Genomic DNA, 14,052 nt, shown 5'->3' on the forward strand with positions numbered 1-14,052 from the left:
GAAACCCACGCAGACACGGGGAGAACATGCAAACTCCACGCAGGGAGGACCCGGGAAGCGAACCTGGGTCTCCTAACTGCGAGGCAGCAGCGCTACCACTGCGCCACCGTGCCACCCGATATTGACTTTATCCACTTAGAAATTTAAAAACTTCTCACACAACTCAGAGCAAACAGGGGTAGGAGGATTTATAGCAACATTTATGACATTAAGCAGCACTTGGGGGCTATGATGGTTTTTTGGTATTAACTCAGAGAAATATTTCAATGTTAAATCTTTAACTTCTTCTACTTTCGGCTGCTCCCATTAGGTGTTGCCACAGCAGATCATCTTCTTCCATACCTTTCTGTCCTCTACATCTTGCTCTATCACACCCATCACCTGCATGTCCTCTCACACTACATCCATAAACCTTCTCATAGGCCTTCCTCTTTTCCTCTTAACTAACAGCTCTATCTTTAACATCCTTTTCCCAATATACCCAGCATCTCTCCTCTGCATATGTTCAAATCAATGCAATCTTGCCTCTCTGACTTTGTCTCCCATCTGTCCAAATTTACATTAAAGATTTTCAATTTTTTTTTCTATTCATTTGGAGTTTTTTTCAATGCACAAATAACCAACTTCATATGCAAAGAAATCTTCTCAGAATGAAATGGAGGAACCACACAACCCAGCAAAGAACCATAAAGAGCCATTAAAGAACCATTATTTTAAGTGTGTGCTTGGAGTGATTTGCAGGGCATGTCACATTATGCAATACCAGCTTCATGGCCATCTTCATGTAATGCATATGGCCAAAAGCCTCTGACTCGCTAAGATTGTGTAAAGAACGACTATGACTGAAAATCGCTGGAAAAGTCACTTACTGTGTTAAGCAACTGAAATATATTACACGTGGTTGTTTTGGTAACATGTTTCCATTCTTTTTTCTTTTTTAAGAACTTTTATTGTCTTTATAGTGGAAATAATTTAATATAGCACATTGCATCCAGGTACTTCAAAGGCTAATCAAACCATTTTTTCCTTATGAGTTCTTGCAGACTGGTTACACAGCAGACATAATGGAAATTAAAAAGGACACGGGTTAGTGCTGATGCATTTGAATCCCAAGCACCTTCGTTTTTTTCCAAGTGTAAAATGGGTTTTCCTTTCCATTCCACAAAGACATGCATACTGCACATTCTACAATGTTTCTCTTGTTATAGTCACAGTTGTCTTATTTGATGCTTAAATGAAAGACAATGTCACTAAACAAGCCAAGAACACAATAATTAAACAAATGGCTTTTATAAGGTTACATAGGACACAATGCTAGTGCAAACCTATAAGGGGGTTCTTCCCATTTCTTAATGTTAATCTTACTAACATTTAGTTTCAGCATTCAAAGTGTTGCTACATTGCATCCAGAATTAAGGCCATGAAGAATGTAGAAGACGAAGTCCGATTGAATCCTAATAGCAGCCATTCTGAGTTGTTATGTCTCTTCATTACTGCAACCGCATTCCTGCTCATGATGGACCTTTTTTCTGTCTACTATGATCAGTTCATTTAGTTCCTTTGGACTATCAAATTGCCTCTGGATGCTGCCGATGTTCAGCTCGGGCGTAATATGCCCCTGAACTTTGGTCAGAAGAACTAAAGGGAGTCATATATAATACTGCTCCTGTGTTATCTACCCTTCTGTTTGCCTGGCAGGGCTCCTAATTGGCACCCCAAATTTCTAAGTGTCTCTGAGTGTGCATCTCTCTAAATACGCAAGCCAAGTGGAAAGTGCAAAGGACCTTTAAGCCAGGTAACTTCTCTTTTACACTTTCCTAACACTATAGACCATTATCAACCCCCTTTCAGGTACATCAGAAATTGGGTAATCACCACATAGGAGAGTCATAGTTTTAGATCGTGGTGATTACTCTTGCTTTTCATGAGACACATTATTGTCTGAGAGCATTCTGTTTTCCGAGCCAGTTATAACACTCGCACTTCATAGTCCCAGAATTTATTTCTGTACAGGGGGTCCTCGGGTTACAACGTTTCGACATGCAACGTTTCGAGTTTACAACACTCCAATAAAAACTTTAAAAAATTGAGACATGAGAAGGAATAAAGGTAAGGATTTTTTTTCAATCATTTCTTCTGTTACTACAGTACAGTGTACAGTACAGTATATTTATGTCCTTTTCCTTTTTCTGAGTCCTAGATTTTGTATTTTTATGTTCTAGATTTATGATTTTGCAAATGTGTTAAGATAGGTAAGTTACTTAGGCTAGAGTGTGTTTCGACTTACACCAAAATTCAGGTTACATCACTGTTGTAGGAACGGAACTGTGTCGTAACCCGAGGACCCCGTGTATGGACTGCACTCTATGCACAGGCTTTGCCTATGTGTCAGAGAATCCTGTAGTACCATTCAGAACATTTTGAATGTTTTTGCTGAAATTACATTTGAGAATATATATTGGAGAGGGTTTGTGGGAATAGGAAACAATAATTTTATCAATTAAGCTACTTACCTTAGTGCAATTGGCAGCTTTGGGTTCAAGATCATTCAGTGTCACCAGCTCCCGCAACAGGCTGCTTTCCTGGTAGCCACCTTTAACACCACGCAACTTGAAGTAGGCCTGGGGTTTCAGAAGGATTAGTCGGAGGTTGACAGCGAAACCTGCCATGTCGATGGCAAATGGCCGATGTGGGTCAAATACTGTCTTCCAGCCATACACTTTGCCTGCTGCATTGACTTTGGGTGACTCGTACCGAAGGCCACCTACAAATGCTACTGGCCACACAGAAACTTTCCTGGTTGACCTCATCTGCAAAGACAAAATCAGCTTGATTAGACCATCTGATACATTCTGAAAGTTGTCAATATTTTAGTTTTCTTATATATGAAGAGATACTTTCATGTGAGGAGTTTGATGATGGGAGTTTAAGACATTGGTGGGTAAGGTTGTTAGAATTGTCTCATGAAATATGGTGTGACACGATGTGTGGAATGTCTACAGGCAAAGAAGTGTGGCTTTTATTAATTTGTAGAAGAGTGAAGAAGAGTTTCGTTAGACACAAATGAAGGTGTTTATTATCAACAGAGTAATCTTGTTATTAAAATATGTAAGGTAACAAAAAGGGAATTATGAGTTGGACAAAGGTCATAAGGATACAGCTCAGGAAAGGTCTATTCAAGACAGAGCAATCTCAGAATTCATCAAGAAGAAGACTACTAATGGTCAAATTTTCTGTTGATGAGATATGTATAAGCACAGTCTGGATTAAATCAATTTATTAGATGACATGACATTTTTACAAACAGGATTTAACCATTTGCATTTGATGGATATCAACATGTAACATAACGTTGCTTTCTATAACATTAAGTTAGTTCAATTACAGAACATACAGTAACTCAATAAGTCAGCTCAGAGTCCTATCACATTTTGTGTGAAGAAGTGCTCCTTGATTTCCATCTGGATGGCTGTTATTCATTTACACTAGATATCCACAAGTTTATCTTCTATTGGGGTTGCAAGCTTTGACAGTGAAGCTCGGTAAGATCAGGTGCACTTTGTTTTATATTTCAATTAATACATTTGTAAGATTTATTGCCTACATATGTGACTAAAACACTGACCAGAACCTTAGAATCAGTACTTTCCTATTCTGCTGAAGAAAGAATCGATTGGAAGATCGATCAGGAGAAGAAATATTGTTAGAATTCAGGCAAGGTTTGTTAATCAAAAATCAAGGTTGATCTGTTGAGAAGCGTAAAGTACGGTTGAGTCTTGCTTAATGATGGCATATGGTTCTGTTCAGTCCATCATTAAGAGCGTTGATGCCTTTGTGTGTAATTTAATTTTTGCCATGCTGACTTTGGATACAAGGCACCATGTCTGCATTGCTCCACTCCATGTGCAGTTTAGAGAAAACCTAACCACATGCCAGCAGCACGCAGGGATGTGCTTTTGGGTCATTTTGCCGACAATGCATTAAGTATAGACCTGACCTGATGTAACCTACCCTAAGCTAACCTAACCTAACATGAGCATAATGTATAAATCACATAAACTAATATTTATTAAAATACAGCAGGGACGGCACGGTGGCGCAGCGGGTAGCGCTGCTGCCTTGCAGTTAGGAGACCCAGGTTCACTTCCTGGGTCCTCCCTCCGTGGAGTTTGCATGTTCTCCCTGTGTCTGCGTGGGTTTCCTTCGGGTGCTCTGGTTTCCTCCCACAGTCCAAAGACATGCAGGTTAGGTGCATTGGCGATCCTAAATTGTCCCTACTGTGTGCTTGGTGTGTGGGTGTGTGGGTGTGCCCTGCCCATGGTTTGTTTCCTGCCTTGCGCTCTGTGTTGGCTGGGATTGGCTCCCGTGACCCTGTAGTTAGGATATAGCGGGTTGGATAATGGATGGATGGATGAAATACAGTAATTATAACATATTAATACTATAATATGACCACTTACAATGGTATTTTGATTCTATTCAATTTCATTTATTGTATCTCCATGGAAGTGATGTCGTTAGTTGGAAGAGACTTTGTTAAAATCAGAAGAAAACCAGTAGTGTTAAATAAAAAATGCACATGTAATAATTGAGGTTTCTCTTCACAAACCCGGATAACTGTGAAGTTATTGAGCTGATCTATATACTTTCTAATCTGTGCCATCACAGGTTGTGCCCTCTGGTTGTCCTACATAGTAATGTGGCTAGCAATCAAACCCACAATAGTGACACTCACAGGAAAACAAAATGGCAATGAGTATAATATGTAAAAATTTGTCTTTACAGAAGTATCTTAAAAAACTGTCATCACAATAAGATTCATCAACTTTCAAAACCCTTGAACCAAAAAGTCCAAGAAAAAGATGAAAAACAAATCAGTAGAAATTTAGAAAAAAATCAAACTATTTCATTTCCAATGTGTACCTTGTCAAATAATATGACACTTTCAAAATTGGGACAATTAGTCAAAATACTTACCTTGTCACATTAACTGTTTACTACTGAGTTTGCAGTACATCAAGCCATCCCATTCACAAGGATCTCTGTTTACAAGCTAATGACATAATTGGTCTTGTTCTTTGTAGAGTGGTGATACTATATGGGAGAACACTTACTGCGACCACAAAGAAATTTTAAACAGGATGAGGCATAATTAATTGGTTTTGAGCGGAGCCTTTTGTTTCAGAAGATGGCATGCCAGATGGATGCGCAGGAGGCACTTCATGGTCTTATTTAAAGTATGCAGCACAGTCATGTTGACGCTAAGATCTCATTGTTTCCTGAGGACTGTTACATTATTGACGAGTTATTTCATTTTGAACAACGAATTGATCCAGCTGCAGATCACTAGTCCCCAGTCACACTAATTCACACTAATCATTCCAGGCCAGTCTAGCTAATCTACAGATTATGGAGGTGTAAGAAACGTGTGGATGTGTTATTTGTTTGTTTTATGATTGTATCGATGGATACATATTATGGAAGTGTAGATCTGATGTGTTTTTTTTTTTTTACAAGTTAGCAAGTTGGCAAAGGTAAGCTCTCTGTAATGCATGTGCCTCACTGTTAAAGTGTGGAGACTTTATACGTTTCTTGTACTTGAGACATTTTTTATCTAAGTTCAAAGTAAATGTTTGAATCATGTAGAGGTATATTTATTATTTGGAGTATGTTATTAGTTTTGAAAAATGTTTTTATTTATTAACATTATGGTTTATTTAATTTGTTCTATCTATCTATCTATCTATCTATCTATCTATCTATCTATCTATCTATCTATCTATCTATGTATGTAATAGTGCCATATCTATCTATCTATCTATCTATCTATGTAATAGTGCCTTATCTATCTATCTATCTATCTATCTATCTATCTATCTATCTATCTATCTATCTATGTAATAGTGCCATATCTATCTATCTATCTATCTATCTATCTATCTATCTATCTATCTATCTATCTATCTATCTATCTATCTATGTAATAGTGCCTTATCTATCTATCTATCTATCTATCTATCTATCTATCTATCTATCTATCTATCTATCTATCTATCTATTGTGAACCCGGCCCAGACACAGACAGGCGGACATGTTGTTTATCAACCACCACACGTTTATTTTACAATATTTACAATAAGTTCAATGGTCACACAGACCCAGTTGTGCACAATACCCCAACAATCTCAGTCCTGGCCACAATGCCTTCTTCTCGGGCCGCCTCCACACTCTCCTCTCTTGCTTCGTCCTTCCTCCTCCCGACTTCAGCCTCGAATGAAGGGAGACGGCCCCTTTTATACAGGACCCGGGTGAGCCCCAGGTGTTCCCGGAATTCCTCCTCTAGCCACGCCCCAGTGTGGTGGAAGTGCTGGCTGTCCTCCTGGCAGCTCTCCGGGCGCCGTCCTAATTCTTCCCCCCAGCACTTCCTGGTGTGGTGGAAGTGCTGGGGTAACAGGTCCCCAAGGCATTGGGGCGCCTCCTGGCTGTGACCACGGGCCCCTACAGGGTGGAGCTTTCATGCCTTGTACCCGTGGCCCCCAGAGCAACCAGGAAGGCGACCCCCACGTGATCCAGGGTGGGCACAGACCCACATCCGGTCCCTCATGGTGTCCCGGTCGGGTCATGGCCCCTGGCATCCCTGACACTATCTATCTATGCAAAGACACGCTCAGTTATATTTCAAGGTCACCATACACCATACTCATGTACTGGAGCAGACTGTAATTATACTTTATTTTATTGAATATCCAGGCAACTAGGAAATCTTTTTCTTGAAACAGTACCAGGTGATTGCAGTACAAGGGACACAGTGGAATTAAATAAAAGTGACTTTTACTATGGAAAAAAAAAAACTTTATAGGGCACCAATCAATACTGTTGTTTAAAGCCATCCAATTTATCCTCTCTCAATTAATCACTAGTCACCATTCACACTAATCATTCCAGACGAGCCTAGCTAATCTACAGATTATGTAGGTGTAAGAAAAAGCCAAAAGATTCAAATCAATGATCTGATGTGCAGGATATCATCATCCCACAACCCCACACAAAAAAATTGAACAAATAAACACATAATGTAACATTCTGTAAAATGCCCCATATTATATCAAAAAGTTGTTAACAGTAAAAAAAATGAAATAGTGCAAATATGAAGTTACTTTTGTGACTAAAATTTATACCAAACAATATTCTACACTTTTGCTCATACTATTTGTTACACCTAAAGTGTTGCGACCCTGGACACACTGAAAGCTGTTGCTAACAGTCCCAAAATTGGATGCCATCATGAAAATTCCCTTGTAACCCCTGAAGGAGGTGCTGTCCTGGGACACTTTTAGCCACAGCTTCATTCCTCCACCATGGTGTGCTAAGAAACTGGGGGTTTTCTGCCTGCTTCTATCAGGCAATTCAGTGCTTTCTGCCAGCCCACCAAACTAAATGCTGTAACTCTTTTAAGTTCATTTTGCAATGAATGCACCACATGCATTTATTAATTGATTGATTGATTGATTGTATTATTTGCCCAGTGAGTCTGTATCTTTGTTTTTATGTTTCTGCTGTTGTATGCATCTAAACTTTCCCTCAGGATTAGTAATGTTTATCTAATCTAAACTAATGTTCTGATTTTAATTTATACAGGTATTTAGGCAAAGTGTGATGAATTGCACATAATCAGGAAATCAAGCAGCTTTATAATTGTGGAAGATTCACATACAGCTACGTGCACTAGTGTGTAAGGGTGTGGATTGTAACTTCCTATAATCAATCCAATGGCACCTCATAATTTTCAAAATAGCATATACAGTACTCTTCATTAACCTGCTAAAAAACTACAGTAGTCAGTAAGATGGCATCCATACTTCCACCTAGCTAGAAATATTAAACAAGTAAAGCATGGAACAGAGCCCAGGATCCAATCCAAAGTGGGCATGTTGGTGATCCACCATGGAGGTGCTTACAGAATTCTTCTGATACTCTCTGTACTTAATTAAGTTAAAGAAGACATTTTTGTTTTTGTATCACTAATTTGTTAGGCTGAAGTACAAAGTGACAAACGCAGGTGTTAGTAATTGGGAAGGCAATAAGAAAGACTGTGGCCTAAAGAAACAGCAAGACAACTAATTAGGCCTAAAGAAGCAGTCTGAAAGGGCTAAATGACCTTTTCACTGTCTCTATTGTTCCCATATCTTTGAAGGGTAGATGTCAGATGTTACTGCTTGAATACTTTTAAGATGCCAGATATCCATGGCTGTCACATAACAAGCAAATGTGTCATGTCAAGAAGGAGATATTGGCAGACTGATCCACCTTAATTAGCACAACATAGCTTGCTAACAACAAATTTGGTGTATGCAAGAAAAAACGGTCATTCAAAATATCATAATTAAGACTTTCATTGACTTAAATGTAAATGTTTAAAAAGAACTATGGTTGGATTAGGAAAGTAGTTTTTTAATTTGGATTTTATCCCTTTTTACATTTATATTTTTTACTCCAAAGCATATTTATTAATCATTCATTCATTACTCACTCACGCAGATTAAAACAGGTCTGCAGTCAGCTAGTTCCAACAGCATTGAGTGCAGGGCATTAATCAATTCAGGAGGACTGACTACTTTAGAAATGAAAGTGAAAAAAGGTCTCACCTTCCAGTCTGTATGATGTTTGTGTGTGGTCCACATAACTTTTCCCATTCTCTCAAACTTCCTACACCAGTATGTGCGAATTTGGTTACCCGATGCCTCAAAATCAATCCATTGTAAATGTAAATGCAAATGTTTGCTACCATTATAATAATTATAATCTTCTTGGGTCCCAGAATGATATTGATTTTCCTATTTGTGCCTTCTAATTAAAAGTTTTAAGAACCTGTTACTAAGAGGACAAAGCTTGAACTAGCAATGAAAGATCAGTCTTTTGAATCCCTAAAGAAATCTTTTAAGATTTACATGAAACTCCCTACAGCCAGGTAGCAGAGAGTTAACGTGAGGTCCAAGTCCACTACCTCAGTGTTATTCCAATATGAAACCTAGATTGTTATGGCAGAAATTGTGTCTGTTCAAAAGAAAACAATGGAAACTGGATAAGTAAAAATATAGTGTAGATATGAGTAACTTAACATTACACTCTCAAATTTGATTAACCAAACTTGGGGTCATGGCAAGTCTGGAGTTCACTCCAGTGGCACTGGATGCAAGGCAGTTCATTACACAACCCATTCAAGCACAGAACCACATACTACAAGTTTGGAGTGACCAATTACCATAAGCTACACATATTTAAGGATGTGGGAAAAAAACCTACGGTATTTACGCGTGTACCATGCGCACATTTTTTCATGAAAATTAGCATTAGAAAATCAGGTATGCATCATAGACGAGGAAATGTAATTCTGTAATGTTTACTTCCTCTGCTTGGGCTCTCTCGCTCGCTTGCTCGCACATTGGCGCTCTCCCTCTCTCGCTCGCTTGCTCGCTGGCGCTCTCGACTCACGCTCACCCTCTCTCGCTCTCCCTCTCTCGCTCACTTGCTCGCGTACTCACGCTCTCCCTCTCTCGCTCGCTTGCTCGCACACTGGCACTCTCCCTCTCTTGCTCGCTTGCTTGCGTACTCACGCTCTCCCTCTCTCGCTCGCTTGCTTGAGCGCTCTCTCTCTATAAACACTTCCTATACAATCACAACATGTGTCGTACACGAGGCAAAATAATTTTCGCGATTTTCTTGTAAAAATTAGGGTGCACGTCTTACACGAGGGTGCGTGGTACACAAGTAAATACGGTATATAGGTATAAGGAGAAGGAGCAAACTCCACACAGAGTATGCCCAAGTGCAGGAGTTGGAATGTCTGAGACATCAGCACAATCCATTGCACCACCATACTTCTGTTTAGTTATACTAATATATAAAAACTACTTTAAAGAGCCAGAACACATACTACTGGTGTAAAATATTAAGATTAATGTTTAAAATAAGCAGCCAAGCACAGGGAGGACAAAGCTACTCTTAATCTTTGTGGAATTTTTTTGTGTATAAACCGAGTAAAGGGATACTCTCCTGAAACAGCAAAAGGACCACTATGGTTATAAATGAGGATCTAATGTTATAGGTGGACACCTTTTTTTCATGATAGGGTCCTAGGGTGACCCTCGTCCACATTTATTGTCTTTATTATGTAGACCTTTAAACCTTCAAAGAATGCCTCATACTCTTACCACACTTTAGGTACTGCAGTTGAGCACTCGCCCCTTCTTTTGACAACTGTAGCCGCAGTCAATTAGTTAGCATACCAGAACAGGCAGGAGAGACGTTGCACATTATTTGAGGTATTATAGAAAGTTTTACAGTTCAAATATTATAACTAGTGCCATAAACAAAAAGCAAATAGAACATGGCTGTGCAAACCATACAACGTGATAGTGCTAGATGTGTAGTCTCAGGCGATTTATAAACTTGTAGTTACAATCGATTTTGCTTCTTAGCCAGCTAATTGTCTGCATAGGGTCAGGAAGACATATGGCTGCCAAGAGAGACTCGATCTTTTCCTCAATGGATGGAAAAATGGCAGAGAGAGGGTCTGTAGTAAGCAAGGCTCCACTTATTGTGGCTCCATATATCCTGTCACACCTTCTGGAAACTTCCATTTGCCAATGAAACTGCTCAGGCACAACCCACCCTTCACTTCAGCTTTTTGTTCAGTTGTGCTCTGTTCATGTCCTAGCTACCTGTATTCCCTCAGGCCAGCTGTCCAGAATTTCTGAGATTTTAGAAATACTAGTTGCAACCTGCAGTGAATACAACTGGTTCCAAAGTATGTTTTTATCATAATATTGTTACATCATCTTCATGACAACCATCAAATATAGTATATTCAGAGTTAAATAATTTAAATAATCAGTGAACTGTATCCCCAAATGAGAGAGTAAAATGAAATGTGAAACTAATTTAAAACCAGAAGACAGACAAAGATCAACATTTAAACAGCAAAATTGTGAAACCAAAACTCAAAATCTAAAAGCAGTCAAAGTTTAAAATCCTGTAATTCTTAAATTGATCTGATTGCTTTAGAAAATAACAGCAAATATTTTCTTTTTTCATTTTGAAGAACAGAAGACTTACAGTTTTTACCCTAGTCCTTTTATAAAATGATGTTGATTTGGTCACAAAGTGAGATGCGCACACTGCTTCCTAAGCTGTATCAATAGCATTCCATGCCACCAACCGAGTGACCTGGAAAAATGTGACGCAACCATATGCAACATCCAAAAGAAAAATAAAAGCAAAATTAAAATCTTATTAACAAAACTTTGTACAAATATGAAAGTAACCAGCAGATAAATATGAAAGTAATTTCAATATGTCAATGCTGAAAAAGATATGATAGACCTATGACACAGGGGGTCAAACTCCAGGCCTGGAGGGCCGCAGTGGGTGCAGGTTTTCTTTCTAACCCTTTTCCTAATCAGTGTCCTGTTTTCATTGGTAATTAACTTCTTTTCCCTCTATTTTAATAGCCCTGTTTTTAAGGATTAAGTCTTTTGAATATTTTCTTTTCTTCATTAAATGACAGCCAAACAGAAATGAGACATGAAAGATGAGCAGCTAAATTGGGGCTTCAAACTCCAACCAGTTCCTTAATGAGAAGCTGATTCTTGCTGTTAACTAAACCCGTTATTCAATTCCATGGCCTGTTGCTGCTCTCTTTTTGCCACAGCAGACATTTCCAAAACTGTTGATATTCTGTTTTTTTCTAAGAACTCCTACAATGTTTTGGTAACCTGAGGGATCAACCTTACTGAGACCTTCATCTTTATTTTCAGATTTTGTTTGACGGGTACAGGTGAGCCGGTCATGTCCTGCTTGTTTTATGTCTCATTACTAATTATGGAAAAAGCAACTAAGGGGCCTGAGTCAAGCTAATTAAAGCTAAGGCTAAATAAGTTAATTAGCATCAAAAACTGGTCACTAATTAAGAAGATGGTTAGAATGAAAACCTGCAGCCACTGCGGCCCTCCAGGACTGGAGTTCAACACGCCTGAATGAGGACTGGCATTTATTGTTGGAAGTTTTTTTTTGGTTTTAATCATTCAGTAATTGATGTATAGTTGAGGCAAATGGTGAAATAAAAGTTTAAGTAGGAAAAGCAGATAAAGAGTGTTTTTGAAGCCACAAACAAATATTCAGGCAATGAAACAGTGGTCAGATTCCAGGAAGACAAAGGAAGCATTAGTGACAAAACCAAAACACTAACTAAAAGTCCGAGTTGAAAGACATGACAAAATAAGGTCCAACTGTAACTACTGTATAATGATAAATATGTAACTAACAACTATCATGGGGCGCTGTAATGACATCTAAAGGTCATGAACCACTTGAACTACATGACTAGCAATATGATGATTAGCATAAATAGCATAGTGGCATCATGACAAATACAGCAAAAATGTTGTCCATAGAAAATGCAAAAAAATGCATATGCAAAAACTAGACAAAAAACTTTAAATGGGAATTGTTTTGCTTATATTTAACAGAAAAAAATCTGCCAATGAGGTATGCAAAATTTACTTGACAAGGTTTCTTAAAGTAAGATAAATAATCGTAAATAAAATATTTCTTGTGTGGCGGGGCGCCGGAATCCTTACCCGGCCAGGACGCCCAAGGTGTGGAAGGACTAGGAGAGAGAGTATTATCAGGACAGTTTCTCCCCTGGGCAGATAAAGGGCAGCCTCCTTGGTTCCCAATGGGGCCACGGCCTATGAGCATGGGAGCTCAACCCTGTTGGAACCCGTGGCCACCACAAAGGGGTGCATGGACCTTTCCAGGGCCTTATTTGGTCACGCTTCCGCCACACCCGGACGTTTGTCTGGAAGAAGCTCGTTAGGCACCTGGAGTCCTTCCAAGTGCCCTATAAAAAGGAGCTGCATCACTCCATAAGTTGGCCAGAGTCGGGTGGAGAAGACAAAGCCTGAAGAGGAGTGGAGAGAGAAGGACTGGAAGCAAGAAAGGACTGAGTTTATTGGGGTTTGTGCACTGTGTGTGCTGTGCTGATTTGAAAACTGTAAATAATCGTGTGTAGTGTGCCAAAGCCTGTCTCCTGCCTGCCTGTGGCCAGGTTAGGGTGGCAGTATGCCCCCTAGTGGCTCACACTTGATAAGTTAATAATTCTTACAAGAAGGAAAACAAGATTTAATGTCTTGATATAAATACTTTTCACTTGCTTTGATTTCATTTTTTGCAGTGCATCAAACAAAATGAAAGCACAATGATGTAAACAAAATAACAAGAGAAAAGTAATAAGCATAAAAGAGACAAAACAATAAAGTATCTAATAAAATAGAAAGAAAAAATACACAGTGATTCCAGAGTGTGTCCATAACATAATAACCCCATACAGCATAGACTTTACCTACGTAACTGAATGCAGTTTACGCTGTTTGGCTGAAATAATCTGTAATCTAAAATTATTTTGTTGCTGTCTGTGAGGTCTCTGAGAGTCGGGTAAGTCCCTGTGTCTTTATTTCTTAAGACTCAAGAGGTTATGCTCTCTTGCCTGTTGAAGAAGGGCATCTCTCTTTAGAGGCTCAAGTGAAGTTTGGTGCATTTCTGATACGCAGTAACCAAATTCATGCAGGAATTAAAATACGACTGCTGGGGGTAGTTTGAGCAGAGTGTCCTTTGTTTGATTCTATACTGTATGCGTTTTAGGAGTTATCTTAGTATTTTATTAGCCCTTTTACTATTTTTAGAATGTTGGAGGACATGTGAGAACACGAGTGACTAAGATGACCGGAGAAGAGCAATTAGCTCGATTCCCAAACTGAGGAAAAAATGAAGGAGCTGTTTAATGAAATGGGAGATTCAGGTTTTAAAGTTTCAAAATTATTGTCATATACAAATAACAATGAATCTTAATTATTAGCAATGAAATTCTTGGATCAGAATCTATTCAAATTGCAATAATACATTAATAAAAAAAAGTAAAAATAATAAAAGTAAGAATAAAATAGTATAGTAAATTGCATAGTAAAATATTACATGTCTGTGAAGTAAGGTAAG

At 38.7% G+C, this 14,052-nt stretch overlaps 1 protein-coding gene across 8 annotated transcripts in view; it reads right to left on the bottom strand.

Annotated features, from left to right (window-relative positions):
- Nucleotides 1-14,052, bottom strand: part of LOC120535915 (galactosylgalactosylxylosylprotein 3-beta-glucuronosyltransferase 1) — a 417,892-nt gene that overhangs the window by 39,618 nt on the left and 364,222 nt on the right. For all 8 annotated transcript variants that reach the window (XM_039764102.1, XM_039764100.1, XM_039764096.1 and 5 more), the window contains one exon: nucleotides 2,514-2,810. In XM_039764102.1, coding sequence (XP_039620036.1) covers nucleotides 2,514-2,810 — 297 coding nt within the window. The remainder of the gene's footprint in view (nucleotides 1-2,513; nucleotides 2,811-14,052) is intronic.

Source organism: Polypterus senegalus, chromosome 9 (genome assembly GCF_016835505.1).
Source record: "Polypterus senegalus isolate Bchr_013 chromosome 9, ASM1683550v1, whole genome shotgun sequence".
Classification (NCBI taxonomy): Eukaryota; Metazoa; Chordata; class Cladistia; order Polypteriformes; family Polypteridae; genus Polypterus; species Polypterus senegalus.